We start from the raw sequence: 23,638 nt of genomic DNA, 5'->3' as shown, positions 1-23,638 counted from the left end.
ATTCTTTTCGTAGCTCGACTTGGATGTGGGGGAGGAAACAAGCTACAGCATCTATGACGTGGCCCCAGAACTGACGTACACGGTACAGGTTCGATGCAAAAACGCCAACCACAAAGGGTTCTGGAGTGACTGGAGCCGGCCGTTGACACTGACCTCAGCCAGGAAACGAAAGTGAAAGAACACCGGTCTCCTCATGTGAAAGGATGCCAAGGCCCATGGACTGCCAGCTTTACTCTGTGTGAAAACAGCGTGTCATAGTCTCAAATAAACAGATTTCAATTTAAAAGAAAATCGAGGTCGGTTTTGCATGTGCTTTTCAGCGGCAATGGGTATTAATTGGGCAAGAACATACATGATATAGGGCCCTAATCAGTTGCCAGGAAAGGTTCAACCTGATTGATTGATTGCTTGACTGATTGATTGATTCCCTTGATAATGATCCAGGCTTCTCCTCAGTGCACCAGGATGACCGGGGTGCTGCTTAAAAGGACGGGTGGCGCTGTAGGTGTCAGGGACGCTGCTGAAATATACCTTAAAGGAAGTCTGCAGATAGGGGCATGGCTAAAAAGCCGAACATTGTGGACGTGAGCCGTTAGAGCTCCGCACCAAAGCCCTCGTTTATCCTGTCAGGAATCGGCATCCCCAGCCATCCGGGTGCGGGGGAGATACAGATGCACACCCGCAACGCCGTGGGACATGATAGTGCGATGAGGACACCGATACATGCAGAGGGCGCCCCCTGAGCGATTCCCCTGGGGCCTGACACCATTTGCTGTGAGTGTACCAGGCGGGCGTGCGTTCTCGGCAACTGCTGCAGAGAGGTACGGGGGCTCCCCACGTTGCACGAGCGGCCTGGGGGACGACGGGGGCTCCATTATTCCTGCATTGGTGCTGCCATTGAGGGGAAGAGGCGATCGCTCACTAACGTGGTGAGCTTGAGGCATTTCTATGCGACCAGAGGGCCCAAACAGAGCAGTGAGATCCACCGGTCGATGGTGCCCGCAGTCTGCCCGCCACGCCACCGGCGCCCATACCCGCACACTGACAAGACCGCCTGCCGGGGGATGAAGCGTGCCATGGAGGTCAGACGGCCTTCCCCACCCCCGACTTTCTCAGACTCTGCTCTCTGGGGCTGGAGCGGGCCGCAGTGGCACTGGAGCGGGGCCTTGGGGAGAGGCGGCCAGCCCCGCGCTGAACTCGGGGGTCGGACCGGGCCCAGGCGGTGAAGGTACAGCAGCGGAGGCGGGCGTGGTTGGCGTCGTGTGGAGGCCTGCCTCCCCTGCTTGCTGCGGACGCTCCGGCTCGGCGCTGCGAGGGGATCTCGGCCAGTGCTGCCTCTCCCCCTTCTCATAGTAACTGGACGTGACCAGGCTGGGACACAGTGTCGGGGTGCAACAGTGGAGCTGCAAGGAATGGGTTCGGATCGGGCCCAATCCGTGGACACGATTAGGAGTGCTGTGGGGCTCTCCTCAGCCCTGCTTGTGGCGCGTGCGGCCTGGCGTGGTGACTACGTGGCAATAGGATCCATCAGTAGACTACTGCCCCTGCAGAGCACGAGGACAAGCACTCGCACTAGTGGGACTGCCACGGCGGCGATCAATACCACTGAAGAGGTCTGACTCTATGTGAGACCCGGGGGTCAGGTCGGACCCAGGCTGTGGGTGCTCAGGCATCGGAGCGGGTGAAACAGACGACGACACAAGGGACCGGCGCGCCTTCCCCGATCCCGTTACCCCCATCAGTGGAACTTCGCTGCTGCAGGACACTGGCAAGAGCAGGAGTGGCTCGTACTGGAACCGCGATAGGCCCAGGGTTGGATCGGGCCCAGGCTGTGCGCACATTGAGGTCGGTGGGAGTGGGGACGACGTGGTGGGTGGGCCCTGCCGTCCAGGCGCCTAAGTGTCACAAAAACAACAGCGACCAAGGGCATAATTCTGGGGGGAGAACCCTCCTGCACTTTGCTCCACAAGCAAAGCTCAGTTGAAATAAAGGGAACACCCAGTCTGGGAAGTATATCTGGGAAGAGAAGTGGCTAACACAGATCTGTCCTGCCCCTGCGGACGTGCGGCGGTTTGGGCTCAGGTTGTAGTGGCTCACAGGAAGCAAGATCGACCCCCTTATCTGGGAAGGCGATAAGGGCAATCGCAAGAAACAGTGCAGGGCCCCACAGGCACCGCAGTGGGGGTTCAATCAGGCCTACTGCACAGAACCTTGCATCATCTAATTGCTTGAAAATATGATGGATGGGAAATCATGGGCGTAGATAACAACAAGAGCGACACCTGCCCAGTCCGTGGTCAACCCACGGACGGGGCCAGATACGTTGGAGAAGCCGCGACACAGACAGCTGGCCCTGCTCGCACGACGCCAACCGAATGCTGACAGCACAACAGTTAGTAATGAGCCACCTGCGCACCAACAACCAACAACTCAGTGCCCGCACTGGTGCCCCAGAAGTGATGTCTACGGAGGGGGAGACACCCCTGGAGATGTCTCACACATCGCTTACTGCCAAACTCGATTCCGTACTAGCAGCGGTTGAGAAGATTGGATCTGCTCTTGACCACACTCGGTCATCGCTGGAGTCCAAAATCTACAAAGTCACCTCAGACTTCACTCTTCTGCGAGCAGACCATCACAAGTTGGGGGATAAGGTGCGACAGCAAGAACAAACGTTTACAGAACTGATGCCTATCATGCAAAGTCACACCGCAGCCCTAAGGCTTTAATCAATCGAATACATGAACTGGAGGACAGGGTGGAAGACTCCGAGGGACACTCACGTAGAAATAACGTTCACGTAGTGGGACTACCGGAGTAAGAGGAAGGACGTAATCCGGAAGAATTTACTGATCGCTGGATCAGAGACCTGCTACCTGCCGACACCCTGTCTCCCCAGTTTGTGGTTGAGCGAGTACCGGGTCCCTGCACAAAAGCCACCGCCGGGAGCCCGTCCACGCCCATTCCTGTTCAATGTCCTCAATTACAGAGACAGAGACTCGATTTTGCACGAAACCAGCAAGATGCCAAGTGTAAAAATAGGAAATAGTCAGACCATGGTTTTCCCGGATTACACTGCACAGGTCCAGCGACGCAGGAGCGCATACTCCGTGGTGAAGCGGCAAATGCGAGACCTCAAACTAAACTACTCCTTGCTATTCCCTGCCAGGCTGCGGGTGGTCTCAAACGGAATGGCACGCTTCTTTGATTTGCCCGCCAAAGTCTGGGACTGGTTGTAAGAATCAGGAAAATGGACGGGGCCCAGACCCTCAGCAGAGGCAGAACTACGGAGACCAAAGACGACAGACTTGCAGTGGGCCTGGCAGATCCCGGCCAAATGCCACTGTGGCCACCACTGCTCCCAACCTAGAACAGAGAAGGGCAGAGAGACAGGAGGCACTCCACGTGGCCGCTGCGCTGGGGACTGCACTGCTAAGTACTGAAAGACAACCAAGCCCGTTCAGATCCTCTGAATCCAACTCCTCCGCATCCTTCAGACTAGGCGATCTAGAAGAGTGTCCACTGCCTGACGTTACACCACAGACGGCAGATTACATCATATGACTTTAGGCCGACAACTCCACTGTGCTGGGACTAAGCACACGCAAGTATCTGCCTACTCGGCAAGTATGTTGTGATGCATAATGTAACCCTTCTCCCTCTGTATTTACCAGTTTCTGCTTGATATGAGGGTTGGCGCACCCTCACATGATGCCAAAGTTAACACTTGCGTAGCGGCGCAGAATAGGGTACGCGCGGCATGCAGGCTCCCCCAACCAGTCGGATTGGCTGGGAGCGCACTCAGGCCACCGCACAACATCGAGGGCCAACACAACCCATGCCAAGCACATATCACAAAAGTCCACCCTGCAAAACCCTAGAGTAACAGTTATAGCCTAACGTTAGGAAATCTAGTTTGGACGAAAATCCAGCTGGAATTCGCCCCTGACAGTTATGCATTGTTCAGTTAACGGATATGTATTGTTAACGGAGACACCGAGTTGGAGCACATTCACACAAATTAATAATTGTAGCACCCTACCCCCCTGTCACCCACCTGATCAACCACAGAAAGAATCATAGTGCAAGTTAACGTAGTGACGTGGAATGTGCGTAGCATACACACACCGGCGCGTAGATACTCTTATCTATTCCTATTTGCAGCGCAGATCAGCCGGGATTGCTATGCTCCAGGAAACACACATGTCCCAGGTGGAGTTGGGGCACTTGCGCAGTAAATGGAGAGGCCAAGTATGCGGTACAAGCTACTAGGCTCACGCACTGGGTGTCCTCATTTGGGTAAGGGCTGGAATTCCATTTACTAGTGAACGGGTACTAATCGATTCTGAAGGCAGATACACATAAGTCAGAGGCAGACTTAATGACCAACCGATACTCCTTTGCTCATCTATGCCCCGAATGTGGGCCAGCCGGCCTTCTTAGACAACCTCACGAAGACACTAGCTGGGTGGAGTGGAGTGCCCTGGCTCCTTGGGGGAGATTTCAACTCCGAGCTCAACATGGATCTGGATAGATCGTTCCTGCCCCTGTCCAAAACCACAGCAGCATCCAATGCGCTGGCCCTCACACACTGGCTAGCTCACTGGGCACTTATAGATATATGGCGCGCTATCAACCCCCACACTGGGGTCTACTCATACTACTCTGCGGTACATGGCCTGCATGTACAGCTTGATAGAATAGTGGGTTCCCCAGCACTCCTCCCCCTGGTACAATGCACAGAATACATAGGCCGTACACATTCTGACCATAATCCGCAAATACTACAACTGCATTGGGATGTTGGGCGCCCCCACAAGGAGGCTCCAAACTGCTGCGCTGGAAGACCCAGCATTCCGCTCCTCCCTGAGCACTGCCCTACTCACATATTTTGAGATAAATGAAAATACGGCAGAGGATGTGTTCGCGAAATGGGAGGCCTTCAAGGTCACAACGAGAGGTCATTGCATGGGTATGACCTGGAACATACATAGGCAACTCTCATCCGAACTAAGCACCATAGAAAAAAGCTGCTACAGTATGAGGTGGGAGGGGAAGGGGATAAGCAGTGCTTGGAAATGCCGCGCATGCAGCATGCGGAGCTAGTAGAACGCCTCCGATGTCACAATTATGCGGCACACACAGCCCGAACACACGCCACCGCCGAGAGGGTGGGTCAACTTCTAGCCTGGCTAATCCACCAAGAACACGCCCGCAGCCCCGAGTGGGAAGGGTATGCCCAGACGTGGGTCCCTTGCTCTCCATGCCACTGGAATCAAGCTATCCTGGCTGAAGAGGGGTGAAACCCCGAAACCGGTCCTAGGATGCTTGTTTCCAGTCCAGGGAGGACCTGACTTGGCAGTTCGGGCTGGACTGTTCCCATGAGGCACAGGGTCAAGACTGATTTGCATATGGCTGGGTTCAAACTGGAACGGCATGGTGAGCAAAAAAACGATGGATTTAGGCCCAGATCTCTGTACTGGGGTGAATGTATGACATTGTTCTGCATTCTTTCCATCTATTGTTGTTTTTGCATTTGTCACCCCGAGTGGGAAGGGTATGCCCAGACGTTGGTCCCTTGCTCTCCATGCCACTGGAATCAAGCTATCCTGGCTGAAGAGGGGTGAAACCCCGAAACCGGTCCTAGGATGCTTGTCTCCAGTCCAGGGAGGACCTGACTTGGCAGTTCGGGCTGGACTGTTCCCATGAGGCACAGGGTCAAAACTGATTTGCATATGGCTGGGTTCAAACTGGAACGGCATGGTGAGCAAAAAAACGATGGATTTAGGCCCAGATCTCTGTACTGGGGTGAATGTATGACATTGTTCTGCATTCTGTCCATCTATTGTTGATTTTGCATTTGTCACCCCGAGTGGGAAGGGTATGCCCAGACGTGGGTCCCTTGCTCTCCATGCCACTGGAATCAAGCTATCCTGGCTGAAGAGGGGTGAAACCCCGAAACCGGTCCTAGGATGCTTGTTTCCAGTCCAGGGAGGACCTGACTTGGCAGTTCGGGCTGGACTGTTCCCATGAGGCACAGGGTCAAGACTGATTTGCATATGGCTGGGTTCAAACTGGAACGGCATGGTGAGCAAAAAAACGATGGATTTAGGCCCAGATCTCTGTACTGGGGTGAATGTATGACATTGTTCTGCATTCTGTCCATCTATTGTTGTTTTTGCATTTGTCACCCCGAGTGGGAAGGGTATGCCCAGACGTTGGTCCCTTGCTCTCCATGCCACTGGAATCAAGCTATCCTGGCTGAAGAGGGGTGAAACCCCGAAACCGGTCCTAGGATGCTTGTCTCCAGTCCAGGGAGGACCTGACTTGGCAGTTCGGGCTGGACTGTTCCCATGAGGCACAGGGTCAAGACTGATTTGCATATGGCTGGGTTCAAACTGGAACGGCATGGTGAGCAAAAAAACGATGGATTTAGGCCCAGATCTCTGTACTGGGGTGAATGTATGACATTGTTCTGCATTCTGTCCATCTATTGTTGTTTTTGCATTTGTCACCCGAGTGGGAAGGGTATGCCCAGACGTGGGTCCCTTGCTCTCCATGCCACTGGAATCAAGCTATCCTGGCTGAAGAGGGGTGAAACCCCGAAACCGGTCCTAGGATGCTTGTTTCCAGTCCAGGGAGGACCTGACTTGGCAGTTCGGGCTGGACTGTTCCCATGAGGCACAGGTTCAAGACTGATTTGCATATGGCTGGGTTCAAACTGGAACGGCATGGTGAGCAAAAAAACGATGGATTTAGGCCCAGATCTCTGTACTGGGGTGAATGTATCACATTGTTCTGCATTCTTTCCATCTATTGTTGTTTTTGCATTTGTCACCCTGAGTGGGAAGGGTATGCCCAGACGTGGGTCCCTTGCTCTCCATGCCACTGGAATCAAGCTATCCTGGCTGAAGAGGGGTAAAACCCCGAAACCGGTCCTAGGATGCTTGTTTCCAGTCCAGGGAGGACCTGACTTGGCAGTTTGGGCTGGACTGTTCCCATGAGGCACAGGGTCAAGACTGATTTCCATATGGCTGGGTTCAAACTGGAACGGCATGGTGAGCAAAAAAACGATGGATTTAGGCCCAGATCTCTGTACTGGGGTGAATGTATGACATTGTTCTGCATTCTGTCCATCTATTGTTGTTTTTGAATTTGACACCCCGAGTGGGAAGGGTATGCCCAGACGTGGGTCCCTTGCTCTCCATGCCACTGGAATCAAGCTATCCTGGCTGAAGAGGGGTGAAACCCCGAAACCGGTCCTAGGATGCTTGTCTCCAGTCCAGGGAGGACCTGACTTGGCAGTTCGGGCTGGACTGTTCCCATGAGGCACAGGGTCAAAACTGATTTGCATATGGCTGGGTTCAAACTGGAACGGCATGGTGAGCAAAAAAACGATGGATTTAGGCCCAGATCTCTGTACTGGGGTGAATGTATGACATTGTTCTGCATTCTGTCCATCTATTGTTGTTTTTGCATTTGTCACCCCGAGTGGGAAGGGTATGCCCAGACGTGGGTCCCTTGCTCTCCATGCCACTGGAATCAAGCTATCCTGGCTGAAGAGGGGTGAAACCCCGAAACCGGTCCTAGGATGCTTGTTTCCAGTCCAGGGAGGACCTGACTTGGCAGTTCGGGCTGGACTGTTCCCATGAGGCACAGGGTCAAGACTGATTTGCATATGGCTGGGTTCAAACTGGAACGGCATGGTGAGCAAAAAAACGATGGATTTAGGCCCAGATCTCTGTACTGGGGTGAATGTATGACATTGTTCTGCATTCTGTCCATCTATTGTTGTTTATGCATTTGTCACCCCGAGTGGGAAGGGTATGCCCAGACGTGGGTCCCTTGCTCTCCATGCCACTGGAATCAAGCTATCCTGGCTGAAGAGGGGTGAAACCCCGAAACCGGTCCTAGGATGCTTGTTTCCAGTCCAGGGAGGACCTGACTTGGCAGTTCGGGCTGGACTGTTCCCATGAGGCACAGGGTCAAGACTGATTTGCATATGGCTGGGTTCAAACTGGAACGGCATGGTGAGCAAAAAAACGATGGATTTATGCCCAGATCTCTGTACTGGGGTGAATGTATGACATTGTTCTGCATTCTGTCCATCTATTGTTGTTTTTGCATTTGTCACCCCGAGTGGGAAGGGTATGCCCAGACGTTGGTCCCTTGCTCTCCATGCCACTGGAATCAAGCTATCCTGGCTGAAGAGGGGTGAAACCCCGAAACCGGTCCTAGGATGCTTGTCTCCAGTCCAGGGAGGACCTGACTTGGCAGTTTGGGCTGGACTGTTCCCATGAGGCACAGGGTCAAGACTGATTTGCATATGGCTGGGTTCAAACTGGAACGGCATGGTGAGCAAAAAAACGATGGATTTAGGCCCAGATCTCTGTACTGGGGTGAATGTATGACATTGTTCTGCATTCTGTCCATCTATTGTTGTTTTTGCATTTGTCACCCGAGTGGGAAGGGTATGCCCAGACGTGGGTCCCTTGCTCTCCATGCCACTGGAATCAAGCTATCCTGGCTGAAGAGGGGTGAAACCCCGAAACCGGTCCTAGGATGCTTGTTTCCAGTCCAGGGAGGACCTGACTTGGCAGTTCGGGCTGGACTGTTCCCATGAGGCACAGGTTCAAGACTGATTTGCATATGGCTGGGTTCAAACTGGAACGGCATGGTGAGCAAAAAAACGATGGATTTAGGCCCAGACCTCTGTACTGGGGTGAATGTATCACATTGTTCTGCATTCTTTCCATCTATTGTTGTTTTTGCATTTGTCACCCTGAGTGGGAAGGGTATGCCCAGACGTGGGTCCCTTGCTCTCCATGCCACTGGAATCAAGCTATCCTGGCTGAAGAGGGGTAAAACCCCGAAACCGGTCCTAGGATGCTTGTTTCCAGTCCAGGGAGGACCTGACTTGGCAGTTCGGGCTGGACTGTTCCCATGAGGCACAGGGTCAAGACTGATTTGCATATGGCTGGGTTCAAACTGGAACGGCATGGTGAGCAAAAAAACGATGGATTTAGGCCCAGATCTCTGTACTGGGGTGAATGTATGACATTGTTCTGCATTCTGTCCATCTATTGTTGTTTTTGAATTTGACACCCCGAGTGGGAAGGGTATGCCCAGACGTGGGTCCCTTGCTCTCCATGCCACTGGAATCAAGCTATCCTGGCTGAAGAGGGGTGAAACCCCGAAACCGGTCCTAGGATGCTTGTTTCCAGTCCAGGGAGAACCTGACTTGGCAGTTTGGGCTGGACTGTTCCCATGAGGCACAGGGTCAAGACTGATTTGCATATGGCTGGGTTCAAACTGGAACGGCATGGTGAGCAAAAAAACGATGGATTTAGGCCCAGATCTCTGTACTGGGGTGAATGTATGACATTGTTCTGCATTCTGTCCATCTATTGTTGTTTTTGCATTTGTCACCCCGAGTGGGAAGGGTATGCCCAGACGTTGGTCCCTTGCTCTCCATGCCACTGGAATCAAGCTATCCTGGCTGAAGAGGGGTGAAACCCCGAAACCGGTCCTAGGATGCTTGTCTCCAGTCCAGGGAGGACCTGACTTGGCAGTTCGGGCTGGACTGTTCCCATGAGGCACAGGGTCAAGACTGATTTGCATATGGCTGGGTTCAAACTGGAACGGCATGGTGAGCAAAAAAACGATGGATTTAGGCCCAGATCTCTGTACTGGGGTGAATGTATAACATTGTTCTGCATTCTGTCCATCTATTGTTGTTTTTGCATTTGTCACCCCGAGTGGGAAGGGTATGCCCAGACGTGGGTCTCTTGCTCTCCATGCCACTGGAATCAAGCTATCCTGGCTGAAGAGGGGTGAAACCCCGAAACCGGTCCTAGGATGCTTGTTTCCAGTCCAGGGAGGACCTGACTTGGCAGTTCGGGCTGGACTGTTCCCATGAGGCACAGGGTCAAGACTGATTTGCATATGGCTGGGTTCAAACTGGAACGGCATGGTGAGCAAAAAAACGATGGATTTAGGCCCAGATCTCTGTACTGGGGTGAATGTATGACATTGTTCTGCATTCTTTCCATCTATTGTTGTTTTTGCATTTGTCACCCCGAGTGGGAAGGGTATGCCCAGACGTGGGTCCCTTGCTCTCCATGCCACTGGAATCAAGCTATCCTGGCTGAAGAGGGGTGAAACCCCGAAACCGGTCCTAGGATGCTTGTTTCCAGTCCAGGGAGGACCTGACTTGGCAGTTCGGGCTGGACTGTTCCCATGAGGCACAGGGTCAAGACTGATTTGCATATGGCTGGGTTCAAACTGGAACGGCATGGTGAGCAAAAAAACGATGGATTTAGGCCCAGATCTCTGTACTGGGGTGAATGTATGACATTGTTCTGCATTCTGTCCATCTATTGTTGTTTTTGCATTTGTCACCACGAGTGGGAAGGGTATGCCCAGACGTGGGTCCCTTGCTCTCCATGCCACTGGAATCAAGCTATCCTGGCTGAAGAGGGGTGAAACACCGAAACCGGTCCTAGGATGCTTGTTTCCAGTCCAGGGAGGACCTGACTTGGCAGTTTGGGCTGGACTGTTCCCATGAGGCACAGGTTCAAGACTGATTTGCATATGGCTGGGTTCAAACTGGAACGGCATGGTGAGCAAAAAAACGATGGATTTAGGCCCAGATCTCTGTACTGGGGTGCATGTATGACATTGTTCTGCATTCTGTCCATCTATTGTTGTTTTTGCATTTGTCACCCCGAGTGGGAAGGGTATGCCCAGACGTGGGTCCCTTGCTCTCCATGCCACTGGAATCAAGCTATCCTGGCTGAAGAGGGGTGAAACCCCGAAACTGGTCCTAGGATGTTTGTTTCCAGTCCAGGGAGGACCTGACTTGGCAGTTCGGGCTGGACTGTTCCCATGAGGCACAGGGTCAAGACTGATTTGCATATGGCCGGGTTCAAACTGGAACGGCATGGTGAGCAAAAAAACGATGGATTTAGGCCCAGATCTCTGTACTGGGGTGAATGTATGACATTGTTCTGCATTCTGTCCATCTATTGTTGTGTTTGCGCAAACCCATTGAAGCGCTGCAAACTAGCGAGGGAACACTGATACACATGCAACGAGTCACCCACGAGGCCCTGACACAACACTACCGTCAACTGTATCAATCTCACTGCACTGTGAGCCACACGCCTTGACAGCTTTTTTAGATTGCATTCAACTGCCCGAGATATAGACGGCACTCAGCGATATGCTGGATGAATCAATCTCACTCGAGGAGATTGAGGAAGCGATCTCGTCACTGGCCACAGGGAAGACCCCAGGACCAGATGGACTCCCGACAAAGTACTATAAAGCGTATCGGGTGACAATAGGCCCAAGACTGTATGCCCTCTACACAGCCGCCGAAGATGTGGGATGACTTCCCCCATCGCTATGCGAGGCCTACCTAATCTCGCTGCCGAAACCTGACAGAGACCCAACTGATATGAGCTCTTATAGGCCCCTCGCTCTACCGAACACCGATTATAAGCTGTTGGCGAAGGTATTGGCTGAAAGGCTGGCACAGGTGATTCCCGCGTTGGTACACGTGGATCAAAATGGTTTCGTGCCAGCCCGCAGTACCTCTTTTAACCTGCGCCGTTTCTTCCACATAGCCACATACTCCACAAGCGCATGTCTGAGGGCAGGCTGGCTTGTGCTTGATTTTGAGAAAGCCTTCGACTCCCATGAGTGGAACTACATGTTTGCCACTCTTGGGAGGTACAAGCTAGGCCCTGCCTTCTTACAATTAGTCCGCCTGCTTTACACAAACCCAGTGGTAAGGGTGACGACGGGTCCATACATCTCGGAGGCGATTCCAGTGCGACGGGGGACGAGGCAAGGCTGCCTGTTGTCGCCCCTTCTCTTCGCTCTTGCAATGGAGCCGCTAGCGGAGTCAATACGGACGCAAACGCCGCGGGTGGCATACAGTTAGGAGACGGCCTGCATAAGGTATCGCTATATGCAGATGACCTATTAATTTATCTTCACGACCTCACCGACGTATCTGACAATCTGGTCCAAATCTTGCGGGAATTTGCAGCTATTTCCAGACTAAAGGTAAACATTGGCAAGTCCAACCTTTACGCCTTTAACGCAGGTGTCCCTGACCCTGGTCTCGTACTAAACGGGGTGAAGGTGCAATGGATTACAGATACTTTCCGATATCTTGGAATCCGAATATATCGCCAGCCTAAGGATCTTTTTGACGGCAACCTAGGTAGGACGCTAACGGCCATCAAATCCCAGATGCAGTTCTGGAGCACGCTTCCTCTTGCAGTGACCGGCAGGGTGGCGTTAGTGAAAATGTTGACCTTACTGAGATTTTTGTACTATTTTGCTAATCTACCCGTTCATGTGCCGGTCTCCCTTTTTACTACACTGGAGAAGTTGGTCAGGGACTTCATTTGGGGCTCCAATAGACACAGAGTGGCGATTAAAAAACTATATCTGCCCACTGACCAAGGAGGCCTGGCCGCACCATGTCTAGAACACTACTTCTTGGCAGCGCAACTTCAATTGGTGGCCGGATTGATGGCAGGTCGCCAATGCAAAGACACTGCGACCACACTTCCGCCGCTCACGTGGTCTCAGTTTCTCCAGCTTTTTCATCCAGGTGCGCGTACATGGCCTCCTGAGTCTCTATGGCTGAGCGTAGCGCATAGATGTTACAATAGGAGTCTCTACATAACTCGAAGCATAACGCCGTACGCCCCCGCCCTCCCTCTAGAGGGCGTTCCTAAAAGAAAGGGGACGTTTACCGCAGCAGAGTTACAACAGTGGCACGTGGCGGGGGTCCAGACTCTGGGAGACCTCTACCGCGAGGGCGCCCTGCTTCCATATGCGACCATGATAGAAGAAGACGGGCTCCCCGCAGGGCAATTCCTCCTGCATCGATCTTTGTTAGCCGCTCTCACGGCGCTTTGGGGAGAACTAACGACCGAACCGCCCACACACCTAACTATGTAATACTTGCATGTAATGGGACAAGGCAGACGCCTGACACAGTGGTTCGCAGCTTCGCTGCGCCAATACGCGGCAATCAAGTTAGATAGACCCCCTTAGGCTTAAATGGGAGCAAGACCTAGGCAGACAATTTTCAAATATAGAGTGGGGACAGGTACTTGCCAGCCCAGTTCAGATCCCAAGAAATGCGAGGTTCAGGCAGATCCAATATTACATCATGCTAAGAGTGTACTACTCGCTGGCCAAAATTAACAGATACTTTCACCGTACTGACACTGCTTGTCCTAGATGCTCTGTTGTAGATGCAGACTTGATACACATGCGGTGGAGTTGCACCAGTCTTAGCGCCTATTGGAGAGACGTGGCAGAAGTGCTGCATGCCTGCACTGAGAGAGTGATACCCTTTGAATGGCCGGTATACTTGTTGCACCGATTCCGCAGAACACACAACAGCAAAGTCACGTCCAGATTTTTAGACTTGGGTATAATTGCTGCCAAACGGCTAATTACAAAGCGATGGAAGGCTCCTGGCCCCCCGCACTTCCAGGCTTGGAAACACTCCACACTCGCATGGGCTAGGGCAGAGGGCATCGCGATTCGCTGCGAAGAAACAACAGGCCTTAGGAAGCTACCAATAATACATACTGGGAGGCGATTCTTATAGCCATGCAACAACATGCAGACCTGCCAGCCCAACCCGCATTGACGCCTGACCGGATGGACAATGCCGCACACGTGACTAGAATCCCTGAGGCGCCCTCCGACACCAATCCCGCAGCTAAGACAGGCGCTGGCACATTCACGGAGGGGCATATGGCTACAGTAATGGGCATAGACATAACAGACAACATTTCCCCACCCATGCACAGGCAGGGGGAGGTACTCCAACTCAGCTCCAAGTTCTAATTACTTCCCCCCCGTGTGGTTAAAAGTACAGTTTACCATGGTTCTCTATATCACTCCAGAAACTCAAGGTTACTGCCTATACATGGCGGGTAATAGGCTTCCTCACAAGACCAGACTCTGAATGATGATTACCGTCCTGGTACAATTCAATTAGTACAGTCATACATGCATGCCCAACGAATAATTACTTGTAAAGATTTTCTCGTCAAAAGAGCTGCTGTAAGTGACCTAAAGGCATACAATGCTAACCATGTAACACTGTTTATTATTGTTACTGTCGTATTGAAATCCAAAAACAATAAAAAGATTTATAAAAAATAAAAAAAAGGAAGTCTGCAGATCTGTTTGAGCAAAAACGTTGCTTGGACTGCTTAATGTGCAAGTAGTTCTTCCTTAATCTCTGTAACTCACAGTAGAGCACTCCTCTCTCTAACTATCATCCTTTGCTCCAATTTCTCTTGACCTATACCTTTAAAATTTCCCTCCATCATTGAGACTTGTCATGTCTGCCATGTATTACCATTGCTTCTTTTCTGTCCCACCTCCCCTCTTTCTCCTTATGTGCTGCTTCTCTCCTGTGTCGCCTCTCCATTTTTGCACTCTTCAGCCTCCCATCACTCTTGGACATGACACTTCTCCAAAACTGGGCAAAGAAGGCACAGCAGAGGGCTCCACTGGGCTCACACAAACACAGTCACACAGAGGTCTGTATTTTTTTTTTATAAATCATTTTTATTGACATTTTCAAAAAAATAACAGTACAGTAGTATCTATTGCGAGTGTAGCTTAACATCCATTACTTGTACATCTTGCCATGGAATCCAGTAACCTCTGAATACATATCTCATCAGGTATTGTCGAGTGGGATCTCATTGTTCTAGAACGGTAGGTGAGGCTAGATTTGAGTCCATTCATGGTAGTCAATAGGCCGTACTTTCGGTAATGCGATCGCCCTCGAATTCAGCTCTGTATTGTAAATGTTTCTATATGCCAGTCAACCCTTTAACCTGGAGAACTGGGGTGTTATAACTGGGGGTATACCGTGTCTAATGTGTAATCATCTGAGAAGGGCCGTCTAATTACCACTGTCTGGCTAGGTCTTGGGTCGCGCCTGCACGGAAGGGGAAACATCTGAATACACAGAGGTCTGTATACACATGATTTTGTTTGCATTTGTGTGCGTACGCCAGCCTTGCGTCTAGATCTCTATGATCCAAGACCCTCATAGAATGCCTGTTAACTAACACCAGGATGGGGGACAAGGATATGGGTCCCAAAGAGAGCGACTGATTGTGCAACAAAAGACTGGGCTGTGAGCAATGGAGATGCGAAGCAATCTGGTCTGGAAGAGTGAGGGTGGACGGAGAGGAAGGACGTGACAGACACTGGTACCACATGTATTGACTTTAAATAAATGGTGCTGTGATTTTTATAAACCTCACAACAGAGTAAAAAATATCTAATTCTAAACATTTTAAAGTGTATTAGTGCAGTTGAAATAAGTGTGGTTCCTGGCCAAGTTCCAGAGACATCTTGTGCTGAAATGAAGGGATTAGGACAGACAGTCATCTTGAACTGAGGACTGTTCTTTCTGCTCCAACCGCTGGTAGCACCTGATCCCGCCCACGGTATTTTCATCATATTTGGAACCCTTCAGCGGGCGCTACTAGCGAGCTGATCCGGGGCAGTTGAACCCTTGTCTGATTCTGTCTTCACACCACCCCTGTTGATGGGGACCTGGGGTCACCCAAAGAAACACACTGTACTGATCCTTTTGGAGCTTTTTCACCACCACCGACTGCCTCTGTTGAACATGTCTGGAGTTGTGTTCCCTGCTTTGGACACTGCAATACCAGGAGCTTCCACTGCAGGGATTTTAAGTCCCAAGTTTGTACTGTTTCATACCAGCCCGGTCTTCTAATTCAAATCCTTTCTGCTAAAAACACTCCAATTCCAACACTGCAATTCAACATTTCTTGACTTTGTCCTTCCAAACAGAGACGCATTTTTTAAAACTTTTATTTTCATTTTAACCAAAATACAGGTGTTGGTACATTAGAGATATGACACAGCAGTCATGGATAGACACACATATCAGTTCAATGAGAGTATAGATCTGTGCATACATTCATGAGGCATAGGGTGGGTCGTGGAAGCTGGTTGAGATTGACACGAAGTGACCCCCATATATCACTAGGTTGGGAAGTAGGAGGCAGCAGAGTACAATATGTCTCAGCATTCACAGAGCATGTGGTAAGGTTCCAGAGCCACTGAGCATGCCTAAGAGCACTGCCTCCTCTCCAAATCAGAACTGTTCTCCACCATTCCCCCGGTAGAAAAGCAAGTGCAACAAATTTGCAGTAAGATTTAGCAACTCCCTTAACATATGTAAGAAGGGCTATCTTAGGTGAGGTAGTCTGTGCTGAAGTGGTCATCGCCTGGGTTTCTCTACATAGCTTTTGTCAGTAGGCGGAGAGGGGGAGGACCGGGCCATATACCAAAAATTAGCGCACCGTGGTAACAGGAGTATAATATGCCCTATGAATAAACTTAAATTGGATGCACCTGAATCTACCATTGGAGGAGACATCTTTAATCTGATCACAACAATATGTCCACTGTTCAGCTCAAATTTCAGGACTCAATTCTAGTTCCCATCCGGGCCTATTGTGCAAGTCCATAATTGGCACGGAGTAGGCAAGGATATTGTGCATACGGGTAACTAACTTAGAGATTGATGGGTTTGTCAGGAGCATTGTAAGCATTGGCGGTTTAGGTGGGTCAACCGGAAAAGAGGGACAGAGATCCTTCAAAGAGTTTCGGAGTCAGTGATAAGTCATTGTATGCATTGGGTTGGCAGAGGTTTCTCCAAGGTAGTCGGCATATGACATAAAGTGATTATTAACAAATATATCACGGAGAGTATGTAAATCCCTGGAGCATAGCTGTCTGATCACCCTACTAAACTTCAGTTGAGGATTATAGCTCACTGAAAGGTGTGGGAAGTATGGTGCTTCAGTGTCAATTATCGTCGCAAGTCTTAGCTACACCTATCTTGTGTATCTAGCCCTATGTATCTCTTCATGGGGCCGCGTAGGGCTCTGTAAAATCATATTTCTTAGGCGGGTGGGAGCTATCAGTCCTGCCTCTAGGTTTAGGTGTGGTGTGTGCCTTGTATAATGTAACCAGTGCTGTGGCATCAGATGGTATTCCTCTAAGTTATTTTATAAGACAGCTGCAGGTTAGACAATGCTATCCCAGGGTGCTGGCCTGCCCACACCAATCTTAGAATGAAAGATTGATGCTAATCAAACAATGATTTGATTAAAGGTACTGGGATATTTTGGAAGAGGTAGGTAGAGTAATCTGGGAAGAATCACCATCTTCATGAGAGCAACTCTGCCAGCCACCTATGGTGGTAGTTTGATCCACCCCTCTATCTGTCTAGTGATGCTTGTAATACGGCACCTAAAGTTTTCCATGATCACCACTGTCATGTCCGTGTGTTATCTGATCTCACAGGTTCGGTCTGCTAATGCAATGGAAATGTTAAACTGGATTGTTGAGTGCTTTTAATCAGAGGCATCAAGAGTCATATTGTCCAGATAATCTGTAAACCACACCAAATGCTGAATGTAACGATTTAATTTGTGATCGGTGTTAGAATTGCAGGGCCTTTCACGATAAAAAGGATATCATTGGCATACATGGGGCTCCACCGGTAGGGCAAAAATTATGATGAGAGATGGGGGGTATCCCTGTCTAGTCCCACTTCCAATGAGAATTGTGGGGTTTATTACAGTGTTCACTCTAATTCTAGCCAGTAGCTCAGTGTAGAGTAGGGCGACTCACCTCTGACAGCCTTTTATCCCATCCTCTTAATCACTCTCAGTAAAGAAAGGACATTTAATGGAATTGAATGCTGCTCTGGCAGCGTCAAGAAAGGCAGCAGCCACAGATAATTCAATAAATTTGATGGGCAAGGGCAAAGAGTGTGTTAAGATTGGCAGAAGTGGACCTCCCAGGAATAAATCCCGATTGATTCAGTCTCACCACACTAGGAAGTAAGGGAATCTGCCTGTTGGCGAGAGCCTGTGCAAGAATTTTATTATCTACACTTATCAATGATAGTGGAATGTAGGGTTCCCAGATGTTCGGAGGTTTACCTGGTTTAAGGAGGGAGTGTTGTTGGCAGAATGCCTTGCTCTAAGCCCTCATTGTAAACATAAGGCCTCATTATACCAGTATAACGCCAGCTCCTCAGCATAGGCTTTATAAAATTAAACTGGAAAGCCATCTTCACAAAGATGGAGCCATTTTTCATAGATTTTATAAACCCCTTGATTCCTTGCACAGTGACCGACTCACATAAAGGTTCTCCCTGGGAGTCAATCCAGGCCAACGTTCCCTTATTTAGGTACTTGTGTGTAAGTTGTTTGGGCTGGTCATTTCTGGATTATAGAGTTTGGTATAAAGTACCCTAACTGCTTCAGAATATCTCTGGGTTTATAATGCGTTTTGCCGTCTTGCCCAGGATAGGTTAATCATGCCCGTCAGGTCTCTACCAGGTCTGTCACACTCCCCATATCATCTAACCGTTGCATAATTATTGAGAATTTTTACCTCCCTCTCAGCAGCTTCCATAAACTTAACCTGCTCCAGATTCATGGCAGCTGAACTGGTGGGACCAGGCCTGCCATTTCTCTCTCGCTCCTGGGAGCTTATCTCGGATTCCAACTTAACAAGATGGTTGCGGAAAGATTTAAGAATACCGTGTGCTTTTGAGATACATTCATCACGTGCAACTGCTTTAAAGGCTTCCCATAATGAGGTCCTCGAGGAGTCTGATTATTTGGTTATCTTGAAGTAGGAGAGAATAACCTGCTGAATTTAGGATGAAAAGGAATGATCCAACTATTCAGTTTGCTGTAGCCTCTATAGTTCCTGAGGGCCTGGGGTGGCTGGCATGTGTAGAGTAAGCACATCTGGTTAGCTGTCAGAAAGTGTTTTGGGCAGATATGTGATTGATGTGGCGACGAGTGTCTAGGTCTGACCAGTGTTACCCTCTTAACTAATATCGCAACTCCTCAGGAATAAGTGGAATAAGTGGAGAAGGAGGAGAAAAAGAGATGTGAGCTCCATTTACATGTGAATCCACTCATGTAGGAGCACGCAATGTGGGTCTTTCGAAGGAAAACAATATCAACAACACATCTAGTAAGATATATAAAAAGGAAAAGTGCTTTCCAGGGATTGTTTATCCTGTGTACATTTAATGTCGTCAATTTCAATTTAATAGTCTGTAAATCTGCCAGGGATAGATGAGTTGCTGGTAAATTATTTCCAATGTGGGCCATGCCTGTCATGCTTAACCGTTAGGTGTGATAGTAAGTGGTTATAGCGTAGCTGTACTGTGCACTTGATAACCCCTTATCTCCCACTCCCACACAAATCGAGCCCCAACTTCTCCATGATCTGCCCCAGCCCAACTATCAACTTGTGATGAATTAGTACTAACATAGAAACTAGTTTTAAAGCGTCAGTGTACAGTCTGCGTCAGGCTATTGATTATTCCACTTCATCAAAAAGATTGGATGAAGAGTCAACCCCATGTTTCCGAGAGGGCTGTCTGAACGAGAGGAGTGTTTTAAAAAAAAATGATTTGCCTCCTCCGAAGATGTAAACACACAGGGTTTGCCCCAGTGGATGAAGTGCAGCCGTGCGGGGTACAGCATGGCATAAGGTATCTCCATCTAATGGAGTTTCTTTTAGGTCGTTATACATATTCTCTTGGCTTCCTGCATGGCTTTGGTGAAGTCTGTATAGAAGGACATAGTGGAGCTCTCATGTTGTTTTTTTTTCGCACAGTCTAGCTGAAGAATGTTGTCTCTTTCCCTGTAATTCAGCGGTTCCACAATGAGTGGGTATGGTGATGCTCCTAGCAGTTTTTCAGCATATGTCTCCACACGTTGAATGTTGGTGGACTCTGGGATGACTACAAGGTGCAGTTTGCATCGGCGAGATCTGGCTTCTAAATCTTCATTCTTCTCTTTTTGAGTCGCAATTTGAATTTTCTTTGGATCTTAGATTGTTATGTTATGTTTTAGAAATGTATTGAGCGCAAACAATTACCTGAAGGTGTCAAGGTGCTAGCTCCGTGTGAGACAAAGATGAGAGCCCTAGTGTTTCTGTTTGTCAGAAGTATACTCTGAAGAGAAGAGGTAGTACCTAATACTTCTGCTGAACAAGTAATATTTCTACTTGTTGCACAGCATCGTCTTCTATGTTGGAGATCTGCCGCTCCTTCATGTTCAGACGAGTAAGCTATTGGTCGAGGCGCTCCTTCATGTTACCCAGACTTGGAATCGGGGAATCTGAAGCTGCCCCTTATTTCTAACAGTAATGATTTAACATCAGCGGTGTCTCCATTAGCCACACATTGGGTGGGGTTATGGGACCACAGTCTCTCATTCATAGTCATGGGACCTTGAGCCCTTTTTATTGCCCTCAAATGTAAGCATAGAATGTCTGCCTTCCAGTTTGCTTGTAGTGTCAATTTTTGTGGGGGACTCTGGCCACTGAATCTAAGGGCCACTGGTGAGGCAATCAATAGGGCTGTCTCCTCAGGAGGGCACCAGTCCAGTAGAGTTGAAGTGCACAGTATACAGCAGTAAGAGCAGAGACTGAGTCTTCAAGTCTATCTTTGAGACACTCAGGGGCCCAAGGAGTGTCCGGCATTAAGTCTATCCCCCTGGGGAGGCAATTCAGTTACAGGCCAATGAGTATAAATATCCATGGAGCTCCCCACTCCCAAAAAGCAGTGCAGATCTCACTGTGTTATAGGCATGGCTGCTCCAGTGAGGCCTGGCATGTTGGGACCCCTGCTTGCAGCGAGGTTCGTTCTTAACAGTTGCGGGGGGTTGGGTCCAACCAATGCAGCTATGTCAGGGATTTGCAGGTGGAAGCCTGCACACACAGGTGGATAGCGTAGAAGAGATGAAGTTGGTAGGATCCCCACAACAGCCTCACCCCATGTGGTATTGCCTCACTCAACAACAGCAGGGGCAGCTGTCGGTGCGCAGGGCCTGCTGGGACTGGGCTTTAGCTTCCAAGATCAGGGCGTGCTCCCGACAAGCGCTGCAGAGGTTTCACCAGGTATGCCATGGGCAGAGATACTGCCTTCACCCTTGTGGGGAGGCCCTTGTTGACAGCAGGTGAGCCGCACAAGGCTGCTCTCCAGTTTCCATGGCAGGCCAGGCCACTTTCTTCCTCTGGCACAATTTACGGGGCCCCCAGCAGATGCAGAGGGCTGCCACAGGTCATTCCGCTCCCACAATCGGTACTCGCTCGGGTAGCATGAGTGGAGACGCTGATGGTGATGTTTATCAAGATGATTTTTGCAGATTCTGTGTCTCTGGCCTTGGGGGCGGCTTAGTTTGCAGCCATCTTGATTGGTGCCCTCTAGTGGCCCAAATTCCTGACAGTGACGTTTTAAGGCATGGGCAAATATGGGCAATTGCTTAGGGCCCCCACCTTGCAAGAGGTCCCCTGGGAAAGTGAACTTTCTCTCTATTTGATCTTTGTCTATTCTATTTCTTTATCTCAATTGATCTCTCTCTCTGTCCACCATTACTGCTGACTTTCTACCCTGTGTCATTTTAAGTATTTCTAGAGTCTGGGCAAGACATTTTTCAACTGTTTTTGTGTGACCCTGTAAAAATGTTCAACATATAATTTGGTTTTGTTTGGCATCATGTGGGCTAGATTAGAAAGAAATGGGCAATCAAACTCAATTTTGCTCCTTACAGGGGCCTCCAAAATAAGTCTTGCCCAGGGCCCCAAAAATCCTTAAGAAGACGCTGCGTCCAGAAATATGCATAGTCCCATTGGCTTTAGTCGAAAAACTGGCTTTTGTCCCAAACCTAGCTAATCCACATTTACAATTGCATACATTCTATTGTTTGCACATCCGGTTGTTTATTTCTTTGAAAGATTGCACTTGTGCTTGTTGACCATGCACTCCAAGCACCTCGAGCAGGGTAACAAATCTTGAACGAGGGGGCTTTAATGTGACTGTGAGCTTGACTACCTTTGTAAATAACTGGATGAGGTTGTGGGAGCTCAAGTGAAGGGTGTTGGCCCTCTGCTCGCTCCCTTATTGCTACTCTTCCCAGTAGGTTCCTAACAGTGTGTCCTCCCTTTCTTCCCAACAGGATCCATGGCTTTGCTCACAGGTTCCAAGAAATGGTGATCAGCATCACACCAACCAGGTAAATTATTTAGTAGTTGGGCCACCTACTATCAAGGGTTGTTATTGGCAGCTATGTAGAGGTTTGGAGGTCATTCACCGTCTCAGCCCAGTTCTTTCTGCCTAGGTTGTCACTGCTGGATGCATGGAGTACCATTCTCCCGCTAACTTTTACCACTCTCCGGGAAAGCCCATTTTTTCTGGTCCACTTTTCACCACTGGCTTTTGTCAGGGTGTTAGGTGTGTTTAGTGGCAGGGTGCTGGACTTCTTGTATGTTTCCCTGTACTTGTGTGTGTTGCCATTTGCTTGTGTATTTGTGCACATCTGTGTGTATGTGGGCATGTTAGAATCCGGGGTCTCTGGTTGGCGCAGGTATGCACTTGCGACAAGCAGGGACCCTTTTCATCTAAGTCAGGGCAAAGGATCACCTCTTTAAAAATAACCCCTGCTCGCCCTCTAGGTAACGTGGCGCGAGCAGTCAGGCTAAATTTCCAGAGGGCATATAGGTTAAGCGTTCAAGTTGTCCCACACAATAATCACCACCCCACCACACAAAGACACAAGGCTGTATTTATGTCCAAAATATAATTCTTTATATAAAAGGTTTTCTTTCAGGCAGGTTGCATAAATACAGTTCTCTTGGTAAAATAATCCAGTTACTCTCAAAATGCTTTACGGGCAGTCCACAGTTGTAAAAATGGCACAGTTCTCTTTAAAATAGGTTTCTTAGGTCTTCTGGGCACTTCGTAGCGCCTTTGGGGTGCCTTTGGCAAGGTTTTTACAGTGCCTTGCCGTTTCCCACGCTTCTCGCGTGAGCCGGAGTACGCTTGCCGAGTCTCACTCTTCTCGAGTGAGCACCGGTAATGCTTTTCAATGCAGTACGGTTAAAACGTAGGTACGGTTCGAACCTTGCTGTTCCCAGGGTAAGTACGGGTCGAACCAAGGCTGTTACGGCTCGAACTCAGCCAAAAGGAGCACTTTTCAAAGCGCCATTATTTCAGCTGGCAGTACGGTGCGAACCAGGCACAAGTATTTACAAGGCGGGTACGAACCAAGGCACTTCACAGGCAGTACGGTGCGAACCAGGCACAAGTATTTACAAGGCGGGTACGAACCAAGGCACTTCACAGGCAGTACGGTGCGAACCAGGCACCCGTAGTTACAAGGCAGGTACGGTTCGTACAAAGGCAAGTACGGGCCGTACTTTTCACGCGCTGGCACAATACCTTGCAGATTTCACGGGGAAGGTTCGTGGCGGCCTCGCGGTCCAGTCCAGGGGTGTCCCACGTCGCGCTGGTGTCCCCAGTGTCCAGGGGACGGCGGAGCTTCGTGGGGCGCTCGGGCAGGATGCAGGTTGCCACGAAGGGGGTCAGAAGCAGGAGGGCAGCCTCGGGGTGAGATCACAGCGCCGCGCGCTGTTAGCTTCGGCCGGAGACGCGAACCAGGGCACTTTAGTCCTTTGCAGAAGCCTCTACAACCCGGCAGGGGTCACAGGGACTCAG

The 23,638-nt window shown here is 49.9% G+C and overlaps 1 protein-coding gene across 1 annotated transcript in view; it reads left to right on the top strand.

The window, feature by feature from the left end:
* Positions 1 to 240, top strand: part of LOC146834933 (prolactin receptor-like) — a 36,310-nt gene extending 36,070 nt beyond the window's left edge. Inside the window, exon 6 of the mRNA XM_085600151.1 lies at positions 14 to 240. Within this exon, the coding sequence (XP_085456277.1) occupies positions 14 to 175 (162 nt within the window). The 3' untranslated portion in view covers positions 176 to 240. The remainder of the gene's footprint in view (positions 1 to 13) is intronic.
* The last annotated feature ends 23,398 nt before the right edge of the window (positions 241 to 23,638 follow it).

Source organism: Triturus cristatus, chromosome 4_2 (genome assembly GCF_964204655.1).
Source record: "Triturus cristatus chromosome 4_2, aTriCri1.1, whole genome shotgun sequence".
Lineage (NCBI taxonomy): Eukaryota > Metazoa > Chordata > Amphibia > Caudata > Salamandridae > Triturus > Triturus cristatus.
Note: the sequence above shows the minus strand (reverse complement) of the source record. Positions and strands in the feature narration are given on the sequence as shown.